This window comes from Candoia aspera, chromosome 1, assembly GCF_035149785.1.
Source record: "Candoia aspera isolate rCanAsp1 chromosome 1, rCanAsp1.hap2, whole genome shotgun sequence".
Classification (NCBI taxonomy): Eukaryota; Metazoa; Chordata; class Lepidosauria; order Squamata; family Boidae; genus Candoia; species Candoia aspera.
In genome coordinates, this window is record NC_086153.1 from 45,535,027 (window position 1) to 45,554,924 (window position 19,898).

The window sequence follows — 19,898 nt, forward strand, 5'->3', positions numbered from 1 at the left end:
AGATGAGAAGTTTAAAGAGCAACAGGCAAAGTATGTATGAATTAATTTCAGGACATGGTAGAAGCAAGAATGTTTGGGAAGCACAGAAAGGTATGGAGAGGTATGGTGAATAGTGTAGGTGTAAAATAGTTATAGATTTCCTTTTCTTTCCTTTTATCTCTTGCCTTACTTTTGCTTATTACTTCTTACTTTTTTTCTGTGCTTTGCATAATGTTGCTTACCCAGAAAGGAAATACTGTGATGAGTATATACTGTATTTACAAATTCTGAAAAGAAAGGTGCTGCTTTATCAGTCACAGTGAATTTCAGTCAGGATACCTGAAGATGCTTTTCAGTACTAGGTGCCAGCATGAAGAAAAGGATCAGAATACAAATGCTTCCAAACCCTGCTCAGAAACTAACCAACCCTGAAAAGTTAGTTCTACTAGTTGTTTGTTTGTTTGTCAAATTTATATAGCCGCCCATCTCGTGGGAAGTGACTCTGGGTGGCGTACAATAATCAAATAAAAACAGTGCATAAACAAGCATTAAAAAAAATAAAAATCAACATTAAAAAATAATTAAAACAGAAATACATACAAACCCCAGGCAGAGAGAATGAGTACATCCGCCTCAATAGTGGCACCATCTCAACAGATCTCCGGTTCCCTGGGACCCCCAAGTCCTGGTGGCATAACCAGGTCTTGAGGGACTTCCGAAATGTCAAAAGAGATGGAGCTAACTGAATGGGGGGGGGGGAGGAGAATATTCTGTAAGGTGGATGCCACAGCAGAGAAGGCCCGCCACCTGGGACCCATCAAATGTACGTCCCTAGTGGATGCTATCCGCAGCATGCCCTCTCTGCCAGATCTCATGGGATGGGCTGATATAAATGGGGAGAGGCAGTCCCTTAGATAGTTATAAGGGGATTGTAGTATAATCCTATGCATGTTTAGTCAGAAGTAGATATTAGAACTGTTAATAGAAATAACTTCTTAAAGAGAATGCTTACAATTAGTCTTATATTTGGCACATAGCAAAAACACGTCTTTTAAATGCCATGCAAGAAAATGGCCAAAGAAGCACGCACTACATAGCAGGCCACAGAAAATGTATCTATGTTTGGTTTCATTGGATTTATTTTCTTTAACAAAAGAGAAGAACAACAAATCATTCACCTTTCCAAAGTTTAGAATCAGAAAGCATCAATTTATCAACAAGGGAAGAATTTTCTCCTTCTGCTCCTTCCTGTAAGCCAACTTGGCACAATATTCTACGAAGGCCATCTAATTAAAAAGAAAGGAAACAAAAGAGGCAAAAGGAGGCATCAGTCTGCTTCCATAATCAAATTTCACACACATGTAGTTCTCTTATAATTATGACATTTCATCACTAAATACAGAACCCTAGCACTGGAGGTATTTACATTGCCTATTTAAATTAACACTAGCCATGTATAATAGTAATTACACTTCTTCAAGTTCCTAAGAGTTTAAATTAGCGTGGCACAGATTCCCACCTCAAAAGAACAGATATGACTTTGCAACAGAATTTTCAATGTGGAATATTGCTGAATTTGCTTTTAGTATACATAGCCAAAATGGAGAGATCAGCTGCCTTCCAGATGCTGTTGAACTATATTTCCTGGCATCCCTTAAAACTGTCCATGATGTCAAGTGCCAAAGAAGGGACATGGGTTCTCCACACATTATATAAACAAACTAAGAATTCACCAAAGCCAAGTTAAACTTTTCTGCCTACTCTGACCATCCTTTCTCCCTTGCTGCTGAGGGCATGAATGAGGCACAATTGTGCCATTATGTTTTTCTTCCATGAGATGATTTGGAATACGGAACTAATATTTAAGAAAGGGTACCTTCCACAATAAAATTTCAATGCAAAATATTCTTACAGTTTATTTTAGGAAAATAATATTAAGAGATCTAATTACAAATTTCTTCCAGTTCAAAGTATTTTCGCTGCTATGGTTTGAGTAAAAAAATCAGTAATGAATCAGAACATTTGCTTATAATAAATGCCAGAGTAAAGAACATTTTGAATGTGTAGAAACATGCTGTTCTACATAATCTACCATTCAGTATCCAGAAAATATTTTCTAGTTTTTCATTCATATACATTTTCCCTCAGATCTTTTTTTAAGATCATATTTTAATTCCAGTACCTGAATAACTGATAATGTTACTCAGCCAAGTAAGAAGTTTCAGACCAAAGCTTTGATGGGCAACAATAGATGAATGCATAACTTGAACCTTCAATGGCCGAGTCTGGCGAGTGGTACTTCTCTTAAGATGAGTGAGAGAGGAAGGGCATAAAAGTTAAATGTTTCATCAAAACAAAGCCTTTTTGTGTAAGATGTGTTCACTTAAACATTAAAAAACTAAGGAAAATATTGTTTGCAAGCTTTAATTCTTAATACAATATGCCAACAATTTTAATGCAGTATGTTCTTTTGAGTTACCTCACAAACTGATAAGAGTAGCATCATACGTTGATTTAAATTCTCATACCTTTTTGATTCCAATATAATTTAATTGCAGCAAAGGGACAATCAAATATATTTCATACCTGTAAGCCTGGATAGACTTTATCTTGCAATATTGAATAATTATCTTCTTTACTTCTTTTTGGAACAGAATATTTCTTTTGCTTCTTTGCAACTTTAATACATGCATTTTTGGTTTGTTTGTTTATTTATTAAATTTATATCACCGCCCATCTCCCCCAATGGGGGACCCTGGGCGGTTATAAGTACAGATAGGCTAGAATTGTGAGATGGTAGTGCTGAACCAACAATTTACTATTAATTAAGGAAAATTAGGCAATATAACTTACCACTATCACAGATTTGGCTTGGTCACAGTACTGAAAATCTCCATAGCGAACTGATCTGCGCCCCTATTAAACAATCACATGGCAATTAGCAAGTCATTCAAATATAATTAAAACTTTAAGATAGAGATCAGCTGGCCAAGTTCAGAAGCTTTCTGCAAGCTATCAGTACTAGTGATCATTACACATCATTTGTCATGTAGTCTTCTATGCAGAAGAAGAGGGTATCAGAAAGGAAAAGCATTACTGTAGAGAGAAAAAGCTTCAGTACCAACTAACTTCCACATCAATCTCCATTTCCATATAGTCTCAAAAAATGACATGAAGGAATGAGACTCTTAAAAGAAAAAAAGACTGCATAATGCATTTTAATGCATGTTGAATAGTTTTAAAAATGGCTAATTGTTAAATCCTATGGATGCCATAAAGTTCAGGACTACAGTCAACTATATTCTCTGCTCTTGAATTATATTACATTTACCAAATATCAACAATGACATGCTTATTACAGTACCAAATAATTATAGATTCAGTACATTACCAAAACTGAAGATCTGCATATTCAGTAAGCTAACCTATGGAAGTTTATATTTACAATAAGCATATACATAGCTATGCAAATCAGTGGTAAAATTAGTGCTGTACATATAAATGACTCTGTGTGTTTTTCCTACAAGTTCTCACGCATTATGATGAAAGAGGATTTAATTTGGAGATTTTTTTCAAAGGAAAAAAAAAGTCAGACAAATGCTCATAAGTCTCTTCTTTTTATTTATATTTATTAAAAATTTTCATATAATAAAAGACGAATCAAAAGGAAAAAAAAGAAAAATGCAAGAAAAGAAAAAGAAAGACTAAAGTTAAGAAATATATAAATGACTTCCAACCTTCTTTACAACAGATAATTACAATCTTATTGTCCTTCCTCCCTCTTAAATATTTCACAAATCCCCTCATCCCTTCATATAGTCTGCAAATGCTCATAAATCTCAAAGGAAAACATCTTGAGGGCCACTGAATTTTTTCATACTGGTAAATAAGGCAGATAGGCTTCAAAGTGATGAAAATATGTAATGGGGGCTGGAATTTATTTAATGAATGTATAGACTACTTCCTAGATCAAAGACATGATGTGCATGCATGCTGTTGTTGTTAGTTGCCTTCGAGTCGTTTACGACTCATGGCGACCTTATAAGTCACTTTAAATCATTTGATATGCTTGATAAAGTATGGATTTAAGCAAGTGGCTTAGTATACTGAAATTTAAAAAAGCATGCTTTCCCTGATTCACAGTTAAGATGACTTGTTATACTGCAAAAGTTTCTCAGACTGGGAAGGCATCTAGTACAAACTGCCCCAGGTTGTACAGCATATACTGCAGAAGAGATAGGAAGAGAATCTGCATTATTTAAATTCTTATTAATTGCACATTAGTAAGAATATGTAAGCAGTGAACTATGCTCTAATATTGTTCTGGAAACTGTCACACCCCATATTCTTCTAGATAGTTTTTTTACTAGTCAGTACCAAGGAATTTACAATACAAAGATATAATAAATTTCTAAGTAAAATATTAAGCTTAAATAAATAACTTACATCTCTATCCACAGTTGTTGCAAACCCAATGGCCTCCTTCTGTGTACAATTGACTGCTTTTTGAAGTGTATAAATAACTTGTTCATATGTGTGGACTTCATCATTAAAAAGCATGCAGTAATAAGTATCATTTTTCTTGCTGTAAAGACAGTATCACAAATCATACATTCAATAATTCAAATCAGTTATAGTATTTTTGGCATCATTTTCCATTATTCATTATGTTAATTAAGGAAAACTTAATTAAAGTTTTACTATTATTAATATAATACAGTAATACCACTAAGAACACTGGATCCCATGACAAATTTTATTGACTTTTTATCTGGACATTTCATTTATTGTAAGCTGCCTTCAGTGCTCAAATTGAGTAGAATAAAGGAATACTGACAAAAGTAAAGATGTCATCAGGTCTGACTACACAGAAACATCCACAATATTTTCCTGGCAAAAATACAGAAGCATCATTGCTTTCTTCCTAGGTCTTTTTTTTAACTGCTTAGGCTACCCAACAGCCAAGGAAGCTTGGATGGTCTTCCATTTAAATTACTACATGTTGATACTACAAAATATAATTCTAAATTTGGCAAGACTACTCAAGAGTAACTTCTTGAAAAAAAAAAAAAGCTGATAAAACCTGGGCTCTGGCAGGTTAAGGGACTGCTGGTAATTAGGGAGCAATCATGGGCTTGGTAAAGAAACTGAAACAATGCTAGGCCATGAAGGCTACCATCAAATCCTGACTTTAAACTCTAGCTGAAAAGACCTTTCTTGGAATTTGATTTGGTTCTTTTGGATACAGTCACTCAGTGAGTCTTTTATGGTGATGTAAGAAGCTTGGAGCTGAATGTATAACTTTGAGGTAAGTTGTTTGTGGTATTACTGCCTTAACTGACATTCATGAAGCCATTATAATTCAAGTCACTTTTTACAAAGAACTCCAGTATAATTTCCCTTTTAGTATTTAAGAGTAATCATAATAATGTTTTATTAAAACTAGGAATCCCATGCTGAGATTTGGTCTTCTACTTACTCTGTTTCTAAACCTGGTGGCAACTCATTTTCCTTTTCCCATGTTAATATATCTACAGCATACTGAAACACGATTGCAAAAATACCATACACTTTTGTTATCATATCTTCTGACAAGTGCACAAGAGGGTCCTAAAATAAGATAAAGTGGAAATATTATTATATTGAGACTACATTTTCTCATTTTTTTTCTATTGTGAGATTCAACAAGAGTTATCTCTGGGGGGATTATGAAAATATTGACTGTGAATACACCCAAATGAATTCAACTATTTCATTGCAGTGCTTTTCTGAATATTTATCTGACATTCACTTTGCTTTTTCCATTTCTTTTCTATCTTCCAGAATCAAATGAGATATAAAAGGATTCAGATATATGTTAATAAATAAGACATAGGTAAACAGATAAACAAAGTACAGAGGGTAAGTAAATAAGGGAAACACTACTATTACCTTAGGCAAAATAAAATAGCTCCAGCTCAGGCTAAACTACCTGGAATTTGTCATCTTTCTGAAATTAAGGTAATTTTTTTCATGGGTAGACAGTATGAAAACATAGCAGTGGCATGCTACATGTATAATCGTTCAGCAGTGGTAACTAAAAATATTATGAACGTTTTTCCTGGCCTTTCTCCAGCTTCCATTCATGGGATGCGCTTACCCAAACAGAATTATTACGGATCATTTCCACAGAAGGGGGAATCTGCTGAAATTAAGAATACAAAACACAAAACCCCAAATCTGCTGAATAAAACCATTTGTCCATACAGGATTGAGTAAAGAAGTTCTGTGATGACAGGTAGGCTGAGGTAGTGTAGTCTCAAATTTTAGTCTCCATCCTCTTCTTCATTCCACACTATTATCTCAGCATCACACACTATAATTTAGATGACAGCATCTTGTTACCTCCTCCTCCTCAGTTTCTGAAGTACTGTGTTCATGCTTCTGGCAGTAAGAACCTTCTTTCCAAGCTTCAGTGTCACCACAGTCACAGAAACCACCTCCACCTGAAGTTGTCATCTAAAGTATTATTTAAAATGTGCAAGAATGGAGAAAAAATACTGGTCAAATGAAAACACAGATAAATGTTGATCCAAAGGCTGATAGCAAATTTCAGAGAACAAAAACATTACTTAGATGCTCTTCACAGTTCCATAGGGTAAGCATTCCCCAGGGCAAGAACTGCAAGTATGAATACCACTGCTAGAGCTATGTGTAACATTTTAGAATCCAAGCTTAAATTCATGGAGTAGAAATTGAACTCTAGTGTTATGGGAGTTAGGGGAAGGGGATTTTTCTTACCCATTTTCTCCACATTATTTTATGTCCTGTTGTTGATACTTGAAAAGTGCTATCGCTACAGGTATCAGAAAAGTGGTATAGATATATCATTGATGATGAATATTAACAGGGACTTTGGCTTCTTTTTCAACAACAGCTGCACACAGTGCAACGATTTCACTGAATTATGTGCCATGACTCCAAAATTCCTTTCCTAGTTTATGGGAAATGCTGACTTGTCTTCAGATTACAATTCCTACTAATTCATGGTCATTGACAAATAAGCATTTATTGCAGTAATTATGGCAAGTACCTCCTTCCACTTTGCAAAGTAAATGTGGTGATAACTAGACAACAATTTAAGCTCTAGGAAGCTTTGAATTTTAATATTTACCCCAAAAGAAGACAACTCTGAATTTAAGAAGATCCCACTCCAAAGGAAGAGTGGACTAATAAGCAAACAAATAAATGGCTAAACATTGATACAAATCCTGTACAATGCCCAAGTCCCCCACTTTATCAACCAAGGGTTTTCAATTTCTCCTCAAACCAATGCTGCAACTCCCCCCACCCAGTAAATGTATATACGTAACACATTTGAATGTCTGTGTATATGCACTGTACACTCCAGGAGCCACACTCCAAAAAACAAAAACAAAGGCCAGGGCCTAAAGAAAGAAATACACGTATATTAACTGAATTAATATCTACTTATTAAAATTAATTTCCTCTAAAATAAGGTACCCCTTTTATAAAACCAACCCCTATCTGCATATACCAGCTGTTCTCTCTCACACATAGAGACCATGCTCTCATACAGAAATATACAACTGCACATATATACAAAAACAGCTCTTCTTCTTCTAGGAATGCAACAAAAATGGGGGCTGGAAAAAGGATGGAGATGACATAAGAAGGCTGGCTGGCTACCCAGGGAAGGGGAGGGGATGGAGTTTATTACAAGTTAAATGCCTTGAAGCACTTAGGCAGTGGTGTCCTCCTGAAAGTTCTGCTCAGCTACTTAAAGGGCCTTCTCGGATCATCTGTACATAGATTCCAGAAGACATTTCTGCCAGGATTGGCAACAAAGCAAAACAGAAGTGCTGGTAGAAGTGTCTTGTGTGTGTGAACATATATGCAGATGATCTGGGAAGATCTTTGACAGGTAAACAGAATTTGAATCTGAAGTGCACAAGCATCTTTCAGATCTGGCATGGGCACGCTCATTATACCTGTCAGCTGCTCTTTAAAGGAATGATGCCTTTTTCAGCCTTGCAAGGTAGCCACAGCTCATTCAAGGAGCTGCTTATGGGTACAGTGAGGGTGGCCATGCATGATTCAAAGCACCCTTCCACACTTCAGATCCAAACACTACACACTTCTAATTTTCAAAATAGCCTCAGTGAGCCTTTCGGAAGTCACAACTATTTCCATGTATTGAGGAGCATTATTTTTGTGGTTTTGTCTGGTATTGTTGGGCAATGATTTGTATAGCCCTATGAAGTATACGCTGAAACAAAGTAAAAAAAAAATCACTAAAGTAATAAACAAACTTACTAACCCTATATCGATGCTCCCTGTGAACACTTCCCAGAAAACATTCCATGCATAATACACAAGTTGGATCAACTGCACAATCTCTGATGGAGGAAAAAAAGAAAAGGAAATGCACAAAAATACTTATACGCTCAAGAAAAAAAAATTCAGGCCATTCTATGTACATGGAAATCTTGTTCATTAGCTAAGGGTAACAAAATGGGAGTAAGGGAGAGAAAATGAGGAGAGGGGATTAGGTATATGTACATCTGCATAAATGATAGTCTCTATTTTTGTCCTTCAGCCATCCATTTCTAAGAGTAAGCAGCAGAACTTTTATATTTATGTTATGAAATTATGAGGAAAAAGCTGGTAACTTCAGAAACAGACAATATTTTAGCAAATAAATAATTTTTAAAAAACTACAAAGCATTATTATAGATTAATAGTTTAAATCAGATTTTTAAGCTATTTGAGTTATTACAGGAGGAGTTTAAACTCTGTAGAACTGTGAAATGACATATATTCAATTAAAACACTTCTTGAATTGCAATTTGGCCTTTCTGTTTTGTCTGTCTAAAACTCCTGAACTATTATCACTATATGAATGATTTTTAGTGTCCAAACCTACAGCAAATTTCAAAAAACCATTAAAAGTTATTACTGTACTAAGGTGGTTATTAGTTGTCTTCAAGAGCTTTGGAATAAAGTACTATTTCCTATGCTAGCGAATTAATGGCAGACTCTTTAAAATTTTATTTATTTAATATTAAGAATATCTCCTATCAAATGATGAAAAAAATATAATCTTTTTCATGTCCATTAGATTCCTTTAAAAATATTCAAAAAGGGCTGACTACCACCCCCATTATACTAAAACTGCAATACAGATGAGTATACTTATCCATATGATATGAGCTTGTTAATTAATATCCCATTTTGGTTTGATATTTGCAAAATTGTTAATACCCTACAGTATTACAATAATCATGTGAATGTGCTTTTGAATTATATACCCCAAATTTGAAATTTATTACTATGTGAAAAATTATGGATACATTATACAATTATTTAACAATGGAAAGATAAAATCATTTCGGACTCATAGATTTGGATAGCAGACGTACTGTATGCCCACTTTCTACTTAAGGTAAAGGTTTCCCTTGACATTAAGTCCAGTCGTTTCTGACTCTAGGGGGCGGTGCTCATCTCCGTTTCAAAGCCAAAGAGCCGGCGTTTGTCCGTAGACACTTCCGTGGTCATGTGGCCAGCATGACTAAACGGAATGCCGTTACCTGCCCGCTGAAGTGGTACCTATTAACCTACTCACATTTGCATGTTTTTGAACTGCTAGGTTGGCAGGAGCTGGGACTAGCAATGGGAGCTCACCCCGTCACGCGGATTCGAACCGCCAACCTTCTGATCGGCAAGCCCAGCAGCTCAGCGGTTTAACCCGCAGCACCACCGTGTCCCTTTCTACTTATGAACAAGCATTTAATTGATGCAATGGAGGATTGATATTATATTTTATGCTCAAAGTTAAATGATTCATTTAAAAATTATGCTGACTATGTTCAGTATGCAATTTAATGCATGTGTAAGTTATTTCCATGTAACAAAATAAAAATATTAATTTTATGTATATAAAGATAAAATTCTGACATAAATATAGACTACAGTAAATAATTAAATGTAAGTGTAACTTCACAGGCTTTCTAAGGAAATCATACTGTAAGCTTCTCATATCAGCATAGTTAAGTACCATTATGAAGGCCCCCAGAAAATATCAAATAAGATTCAAACTGCTATAAGGAACAAGTTGAGATAGTTAACAACCTATGCATCTTCCTAAAGTGACAATTCAATCCAGTACAAAACGTCTTTATTACCCTTTGAGGGGAGATGGGCGGTGATAAAATTTGATAAATAAATAATGCAAATAGACTTCATTTCCTCATTACTGCTTGAAAAATCCCACAGCTTTGTCTTCTAATCTAACCCAATATCTCTCAGAAATACAACAAAATTGAAGAATGAAAATAATTAAGAAAATATTTGAAGAAAAAGAATGAGGTTAATCAAAACTTGTCATATGCTATAGATAAAAAGCAATTATAAAAGTATTTAAAAGTGTTTCACTAAGCTCTAAGAAATGGATGGACAGATGGAGATATAGATATATAGATATAGATCCTAAACATCAACACAAGGCCCCAAAATTTTATTGTATTTTATCAAATTTCTGGCCATATTCTCAGATCATGTGATAGTATCCAGCGGTCTTTTCATGTTTCTGTCAAAGTAGAAAAGTGTTTGACTTTCTAAATCTACCACTGTAATCTCTTTGGAGAACTGAAGACTTTCCAAGTTTTGTTACAGTACCCCATGGTACTTAACTTTTTTACCTTTCATTGTGTGTTAGGCACTGTTGCTTCTACATATTTCTCCTCAGACCTATGAATCAAATATTATAAACTGTAGTCTTTTTTACAGCTATGATGTTTTTCCCACTCAGTCTCTTTTTCTTTTCTAACTTCTGGATTTTCATATATTTATCTATATCAACAGAACAATCAGCAGAAAATAAATTTCATTTTATCCTGTGTTGTAAACATAAAAATGAGCATGTCAGACTTTACAATAGATTTGAGTACTACAAATCCAGAAGTACAAATTTTTAAAATCATTTTTTTTCTTTTTGAGGCAATATTAATGTAGTTAAGATGAATGTAATTCTGGGGATGATTTATATATTTAAAGGTAAAGATTTCCCTTGACATTAAGTCCAGTCGTGTCCAACTCTAGGGGGCAGTGCTCATTTCCATTTCAAAGCCGAAGAGCCGGCATTTGTCCGTAGACACTTCTGTGGTCATGTGGCCGGCATGACTACACGGAACGCCGTTACCTGCCCGCCGAAGCAGTACCTATTAATCTACTCACATTTGCATGTTTAGAGCTTATATTTATTCCTTATTCTAAGAAAATGTATATGCCACTAAACTTCCTTTAGAAGGAAATTCTTTTCCACTGTACCAATTACAACTGCTTGTTGAGAAAGGTGGATTTATTTTCTCTAAGGCATGTCAGCAGGTATCTTTTTTAAAATCTTTGGCTATTAACTAGAAGAAGGAATTTCAGAATACAGCTCCACTCTGGACTTAGCTTGAAAGCTACTGTATGACTCTGCTGAAATCCTGGTAAGCATTAGAATTCTTGTTTGTATGAGGATCAGTTTTAATACCTGCACTTCATGCTAAAAAGTACATACAGAAAACAATGGGTCACAGGTTATCATTTTGAACCTTTTATCTATGAAAAAGCATATACTATCTGATCATCTTAATTTTAAGATGACCATAAATTTTACTATCTTGAACAAACCCATGAAGCAGTTTTACAAACTGATTTGATTTACCCTACCCTAGATATTCAACTTAAGCATTTTTATTTGGTCTTTTTGGTCCTGATGCTACCACTGCTTCTGAAATTCAATGTTTAAGGTTTTGGAAGAATTACATATCCTAAGCCAGCTGCCTGGTTCTATATGATATTTTGGAAATTCAATGACACTAACCATTATTTACACAATCACTTGTAAAAGGTCCTGTTCCTGTAACCAGAAGACTGCTTTTAAACATGTAGTTAATTTCTTTTGATGTTAAAATGAGGTTAAAACAACAGAAAATATTAGCTCCTTGTACAGTGACATTCATAGAATCTCATGAGTCAGCAGGTTGTTACAAAAAGGACTTAAGATTTTTAATAGCCCTATGTTCAATAAGGCACAAAATGAAAAATTATAATTTGATCTAATTTTTATTACCATTTTCATACTGGTCTCCAATAGTTATAGTCTTCCAAGATGTAATTTTATTAGCACACCAATAATTTATTCCCTAGTGATCAGGAAACCTTCAGGAACATTTCAATAATATTACACATGACAACTATTTAACTGATTTTAGTAACATACCAATGTAATCATGCTAATGTTAAAGGTCAGCTTAAAACAAATGATTAGTACAGTTACCTGCAAGAATAGGTGGGTTCTCCAACTTTAAAAACCCGGCCACAAAGATGTGAAGGTTTGTTTGATTGCTCAAGTTTTTGAAAGCCATATGCAGGATCTTCACCACAAAGATACCACTCCATTGGGCCCAGAAGTACATGTTGTGCAAGCATATCTTCTCTTTCAGGGGCTGGATTAGGACCTCTGCAGTAAATCTGGGGCACATAATAGGCTAGGTGCTTGTATATTTCTTCAGGAAGATCAGATGCTTGCAGCCATTTCTTTAAGAAAAAAAGTGAAAAAAAATTAAAAATTAAAATATGATATAGCTACCCAAAAGTTTCAAGAATAAAAGCTACTGATTAATTCTGCACTGTAAAACATTAAAGTCAACATTAAAGCTGACTTTAATGCCCACAATTCAAAGGAACACTTTGAACATACTGAAGTGCAGTACACCCAATAAGAAGTTGATGTCACCTCTCTTCAGTACAATACATTCTTGTATTTCGTCAAAGAAATTACTATGCGACATATTGTATAAATGTTGTTCAAAAATAGAAGTCTGAACCAAACGGAATTCAAACTCTTTTTTTAAAATCTTCCTAAGGATTTAACAAAACTCGTTAAATTCATCATAAAGTACCAATCGAATTACCAATCATCATAAAGTTGTACACAGGAATGTACAAGAATTGCTGTAATAGATTGAGACAAGAACCAGGCACTCCAACATTTCTGTAAATGCTTCTTTTATAGCAACCACTCATATATTTTTGGAAGCTGGTCCCAAAGATGATCATATATATCATTTGTAGACATTTTCATTATATATTTTCAAACATTATATGCCCAGAACCAAAAGATTTTCAAAACTTACATCTGGACCTCTTCCTAATGTTTTATTGCAGCTAAAATAGTCTGTAAGCAAACAAAAGTTGCTCTGCTACAGACCAACCATGCTGACATATGCCCATTAAAACTATTTTAAAACAATTAAAATTGCACAAGTTCATCTCCCTTACCCTTCACCTATAAAGGAATCATGGGCATTTATCTTGAACATGTAAGAAACAAGAATGAAAATGTAAATAAGGCACTTTAAGAGAAAGAAATACTGTGTCATGCCTATGTTATGGCTTGTGAACTGCTGCAGTGAAATTCAAAACTAATGGATAACACTAAGTTATGGGACAACATGATAAAGCACAAAAATGGCACATTTGTCACCCTCTGATCTTTCAATAGTGTGGTGTTGCAACTTGTATATAATCGAGGTGAGCAAGGATGAATTAAAATGGCCTTACTTTAAAAAAAAACTTTGCTGACATTTCTATTTATGTACATATATTACAATCACATCCTAGCTAATTCCTGACCATGATTTTTCCAACATACTCCCCCTCCCCAATTTTTATATAAATATATTATATAAATATTTATATAAACACTGTATGTGCAGACCTTGACCACAGGGGGGAAAAAGGTGTCTTCTGAAAAAAACCCTCCAATTAATTTTACTGCTAAGCAGGATGTTATCAGCAGTGTCTGGCAACAATGTATTATATTTAACTTCAGGAACTTTGTTTTATTTGAAACATCTCATTTTGTCAAATACTTAAATGAAATATTGTTCAAGCTAAACAACTGGAAATAAATGTACTGTCAGCTAGCAGACTACAAGTTGAAAAATTTTGTATTCTACGAGGGCTAAAACAAACTATCATTTCAAACTAACAAAATAAGATTTACACTGAAGCTTACTTTTCTACAACATTTGTGACTAATCATTAAAAAAAAATGTCATGCTCCATGTAAGCAGTACTTCCAGTCACATTTTTAAACAACTTTCAGCAACTATATCCATTAATTCTTAAAGCCATTCCAAAAAATTCATTACATATGTAGCATGAGAAAAGTCTTCTTAAAAACATGCCAAATTCTCATTTTTCTTTTAAATAATACATACCAGACACCTAATACTCTTTTAAAACTAGTACAGCTATAAAGCCATTCTCTAAGACCAATTGCTGAATACATTCAGGAAAAGTGAACTATGTGCCCATTGAAATTCTATACCTAATGCATTTTAAGAATGGATTATATCAGAAAACACATTTTTCAAATATATGTCAGTTTTATATTAGTGTAATACTGAAATGCTATACATAAGTATTTGGAATAAGTCCTACTAAATGCATTGGAGCTTGATTTATAACAATAATCTAAAAGATTATATAGTAATTGTTATGTATTTTACTCAAGAAAGCTTGGAAACAGAAGTGTACTTAAGGATGAGAATTGTTGATCAAAATCACCAGCAATTCTCACAGTGTAACTTGCAAAGAAGTGAATAAATACAAAATAATGGTAAAATGCTCTGAAGTGTGCATAATAAGAACATTCCACAGTTGAGCAACAGCACTTTAAAACCTATCAAAACGCTACAAAATATTACAAGTTTTCATCTAAGTACAGCATCAAATTAGATGATACAAAAAGAGATGGAGAACATGGAGAAAAATCTAACCATTGGACCAGATCTCTCAGAGATCTAGTCTAGAATCCTATATGCCAGAAGTAATGGCTCTTACTTTTAAACAACAGTACAACAAAAACAATTTTCCCATCTAAATTAGGCCACTGCAATGAAGTACCCAGTAGCAGATTTTATATTACTGTAAAGGACTGTGAACTCAGTTCAGTAGACACTCAAGCCTCTTCTCTAGTCCCACAATGCAATCAGCAGCATTTATTCATTTATTTAATCCTTGTTTCAATCTTTAATAATACTCATTTGTGACCATTTTTTCACATTATAACTTGTAAAGAAACTATATATAGTTTATATAAAGAATCAGAGTTATAGAATTATGGTATATAATGAAGAAAAAAAGTACAGTCCCAAATAATATTATAATAACTGAGTTTTAATTGTCTGCTCAACACAGTAGATAGATTATATATGTTATAGAATAGATAAAGTATTTTTCACACTTTAATTCATACTTCCATGTTTTAATTATCATAAAATTTCAAAAATATATATTCAAACCTATATTATTTAATATTAGCTTGAGAACTGCATACTAGACTATCAGCTGATAGAAAGATTAAAAGGTAACAACAGATCATATTGACTGTAAAAAAGTGAGTAAGAGTTTACAACTATTTTCCTACAAGTACTCAGATAGCTGCACTGCAAACAGGATTCAGCTGACTATGAACATATAGTAAATCTCTCTCTCTCTCTCTCTATATATATATATATATATATGCTACTAAGTCACTAACACATTTCTAATGTTTTAGAACCTTACCTTTACAAATAACTGAATTTATTTAACTCTGAACAAACTTGAACCAGATACCTCAATAAATGAATTATGAGGCAACCAGGAGAGAACTTACCAACTCTTTATTATTTTAAATATATAATTCTTCTTGACTACTTATATTTTAAAAGACTGATATCAAAAATAATACCCCATAAATCTGTAAATAATCACATCAGGACAACTCTCAATCTATACACTTACAGCAATTTAAAGGGCAAAATTTTACTTAATTGCTCACGCATCATAGCAGTATTTGGGTAATGAGTGCGGTAGTTTATTCATCTGGAAGCAATCATGCTTCAATACTAGGCAAATAGTGAATTTGTACTTGGCATTTAACTATCAGATCTGCCCTTTAGAGCTGGTCACATAAACAAAGATAGGTCAAATAACCAGCATTGACACTATTATAAAAGAAGATTGTGTTCTGATTAACCAGGACAAAAGGAGTTATTCAATCTGCCACTAGACAGTGCTGAGGATCAGTATTACATCAGCATTCCCCAAACTGATATTTTCCTTTTTTTAATAATAAATTTTATTACAGTTTACCAAATGCAAAGATAAAAAACTAATACAAACTAGGAAAAATATAAAAAAGAAAAATTAAGAATTAAAAACTTCAAAAAAGAAAAATATAGTAAATAAATACATAAAGAAATGACTTCCCCCTTCATCAAGACAAGTACAGTTTCAGTAACTTATCATCTTCTGATACTACAACAAAGGATCCCTTCTTCCCATATCTCATCTCATATCAATAAACAAATTCTTAAAGCCCCATCATTCAATCCTAATCAGCAAAAGTCCATTAAGAGTTAACATATGTAATTTAACCTTTATCCAATAAATCAATTTTATATTCCTTTCAACATAATTATCACTTTCTCTAAAAATACAACAAAACAATCCCTTCTTCCCATATCTTATAACTTATCTATAAACAAACCTTTAAAACGTAGTCATTCAGTGCTGGTTAGCAAAAGTCCATTAAGTGTTACCAGAAACAATAACATACATATTTTAACCTTGATCAAATAGCCCCACTTTACATTTTTTCCCTTTGTTTTTAACAATCTTGCTTTTTAATTCCTTTATTTCTTTTCATTTTCCCAGCACTTGATTTCATTTTCTCTTTGTCTCTTCTCAAAAACTCCTTAAAACTTTAACAGATCTCATTTGTAAATCCAAAACAAACAGGTTATCCAAGTCACCCTTCTGGTTTGTTATTTGTATATCTCTTTTAATTATTAGAACATCAGCTTGTTTCATTTGTAAATCCAGTGTAACATCTTGTTCCATTTCATTCTCACAGCCTGTTATTTTTATATCCACATTATAATCAGCCTCAGTCTCAGTTTTGTCCAGTGAGATCTGTTCCTCTTCTATAATCTCTTTAAGTCCCATTTTTATAGTAGCAGACAATCTTGAGAGAAACTTCTGCATGTATTGTTCCCAAATATCCTTGAAGTCTTCCACAGGTATTTTGTTTCATTCTGTATTAATGGATCTCTTCTCTTTTAATTATAATCTTTAGTTCTTTCTGGTTCCCTCTACAGTCTTACCTTCAAAATCCCCTCTTACCATGTTTTTCTTATAATTAATTCAAATTCTTCATATATCTTTTATAAAATTTCAAAACAGCCCACAGGAACGAATCTTGTAATTAATTTCAGAGTCTTATTTCAACTCTGTCTGGTCCCTTAGTCTGTTTATAACTTTCCAAAATCAACGTTCTAATCACCCTTTTGCTGTTTATTCCAAAATATGAATCTTTTAAGTCCTTAAAACTTGCATAAAACGTTTTTTGGCAAGGATTGAAGGAGACTCACCCAGTGTGATGAAACAACCCCTCAACTCCTAATGCTCTAAACCAGGCATGTCCAACCCGTGGCCCTGAACATCTAGTAATGCGGCCCCAAGGATGAAACACAAGAAGAGTAAAATTAGAATTAAAATTTCTGACGAACACCTTGAGAACTCACTGACAATTGCAACCACCCATTGAACCAGACACTGATGCATTAGTTTCACAAAAACAAGGTTAAATATTCCACTAGTTTTATGTTGTCCTCTTTTTAAAAATTTTATAATAAAAATATAAAAAATAAATGAAGTTTTATTACTTACATACATTAACTATATTATATATTTTATGTGTGGCCCAAGACAATTCCTCTTCACTCAGTGTGGCCCAGGGAAGCCAAAAGGTTGGACACCCATGCTCTAAACCCTCCAGAGACTGCTGGCTTTTTTGGCAGGAGGGAGGCGATCCCAAGTCCTCTTTCTTGTCCAGAGAGGAATTCCGAGAAGCTGAGCCATTCGCCCGCTCCCTCGTTCTGCTGCAGTCACTAACTCCACTCACCATGGAGCCATCTTCAATTTGCCACTGCTTCCCCAGAAGTCCCCCCAAACTGGTATTTTCCATATGTGTTGGGGCTACAGTTCCTACAATACGGGCACTGGTTATACCAGCTGGAATATATGGGGTGACCAACAAATTTGTGACATCCATTTCTTTTTCTGACATGGTTTCAAATCAAAAGAATGAGATCGTTAAATGTGTAATATTTTGAAGTAAACTAAAATAACTTGTCTGTAAAAACTATAAATTTGTGATGAAGTGGGGTATTATTGATAAAAATTATGCTATAATTAAATTTTAGTCTTTAAAATATAAACCTTTCTATTTATTATTTGCCATAATAGGCCTATATAGCTAACCTTCTAGAATCTGCTGACAGGATAAGCTACATAGTTAATTAAGTATAAATGTCAATCTAATAAACCAAATTCTATTGTGGGAAAACAAAAACATGTGATTACACTTGGAATAGAAAGTAAGCTAAATGGAGCACACTTCAAATATTGTTGGTTCACACTCCTTGCTTCATAGAGCAATATACACTCAGTATGACTGCAAAATAATTATATTAAAAGACCTTTTCTCCTTGTATCCACATTTACTGTAATAAATTGGTCTAATATTATAGGGTGTTTTTTTTTTGTTTTGAAATCTTTACCAGCAGCTGTAGCATTAGCCTGCTGCAGCTCAAAAATAAAGCAAGCAAAGTAATGAAAGAAGTGTTTTGCTTGCTTTATTTTTGAGTTGCAGCAGGCTAATGCTACAGCTGCTGGTAAAGATTTCAAAACAAAAAAACCCACCCTATAATATTGTTACCAATTCATTTCAATTGCTCAGTTTTCAGTCAGTTTTGAACCCAGCAACACAGCAAAGACCAGAATTTACCATAGGATATACTGAACACTGCCTACCTTACCCAAACGGTGAAGTAGGTTTTTGCCTCCCTAGCCTGTCCAAGCCAAGGACTCAAAACCTTCTTCCCCTACCCTCCAAACCGCCTCTTTTGTAACCAATTTGCCTCCTCATTCTCTCTTCCCAAAGGGGAGCAACCCCTTCTTACCTTTCTTGGCTAGAATTTCAGTCCTCTTTTCTGCCACCTGTCTACCGAATCTCTCCCACACTTTGGGAGCTCTTCATACTCGGAAGCTTGCAGGACCTCATCGCTCCAGGACAGAGCCCCGCCATCTCCTCCCTCCACTCGCCTCTTTATTTTTTCTAACTACAGGCCTGAGAACCCAGTTCCTTTCGGCGCCCTCCCAACCTCGCTCTTCTACCGTCCTTTGCTTTGACCCAGTTCTGACACTCCACCTGTCTACCGTCTCCGTCCGTTTTTCGCTCCTCGTGCCCGCCCCCCGCTGCTTGGTTTCCCGCGCCGGAGGCAACTTCTGCCCGCAACTTCTGCCCGCAATTTCTTGAGAAGGGCCTCACCAGGGCAATGTCCGAGGAGGAACATTCCAGCAAGCTCCTGTCAAGGGCCTGCACTTCTGTCTCCATGTCGGACGCCATCTTCCTCTCCTTCCCCTTTCCACCTCCGTCGCCAAGTAAGTGACACCCGGAACCGGCCCTTGCCAGCCCCTCTATCAGGAGAACCAGTTTCCGTTTAGGTCTCCACCTCAATTCCGCTCTTACTCAGACGCCCTCCAACTTGGGGAATCACCCTTGTTCTAGTGTCGCCTCACTGACGGAAGGGAATCCATTTTAGGATCTCGCGAGGCACCGTGGGAGATGTAGTCACTCTGACGAAAGGAAGGTACGACCACGGATAAGGGCTGCGAATGTTCGAACGATGGCGGCTTTTATTACTTTTGAGTGCCATGTAGACGCCGTCCGGATTTTCGCAGCCCCGATTCAGTAATTCAAGACGAAGGCTGCTTTGCCCTTCAATGAGGTGACGTATTCCCACTTTCAACCG

General features: G+C 34.8%; 1 protein-coding gene across 2 annotated transcripts in view; it reads right to left on the reverse strand.

Annotated features, from left to right (window-relative positions):
- UBR2 (ubiquitin protein ligase E3 component n-recognin 2) overlaps window positions 1-19,665 on the reverse strand; it is a 65,197-nt gene extending 45,532 nt beyond the window's left edge. For both annotated transcript variants that reach the window (XM_063303004.1, XM_063303009.1), the window contains exons 1-9: window positions 19,415-19,665; window positions 12,305-12,564; window positions 8,300-8,378; window positions 6,364-6,477; window positions 5,459-5,589; window positions 4,426-4,564; window positions 2,833-2,895; window positions 2,162-2,282; window positions 1,158-1,265 (exon numbers count right to left, since the gene is read on the reverse strand). In XM_063303004.1, coding sequence (XP_063159074.1) covers window positions 1,158-1,265; window positions 2,162-2,282; window positions 2,833-2,895; window positions 4,426-4,564; window positions 5,459-5,589; window positions 6,364-6,477; window positions 8,300-8,378; window positions 12,305-12,564; window positions 19,415-19,492 — 1,093 coding nt within the window. In that variant the 5' untranslated portion in view covers window positions 19,493-19,665. The remainder of the gene's footprint in view (window positions 1-1,157; window positions 1,266-2,161; window positions 2,283-2,832; window positions 2,896-4,425; window positions 4,565-5,458; window positions 5,590-6,363; window positions 6,478-8,299; window positions 8,379-12,304; window positions 12,565-19,414) is intronic.
- Between the last annotated feature and the right edge of the window lie 233 nt (window positions 19,666-19,898).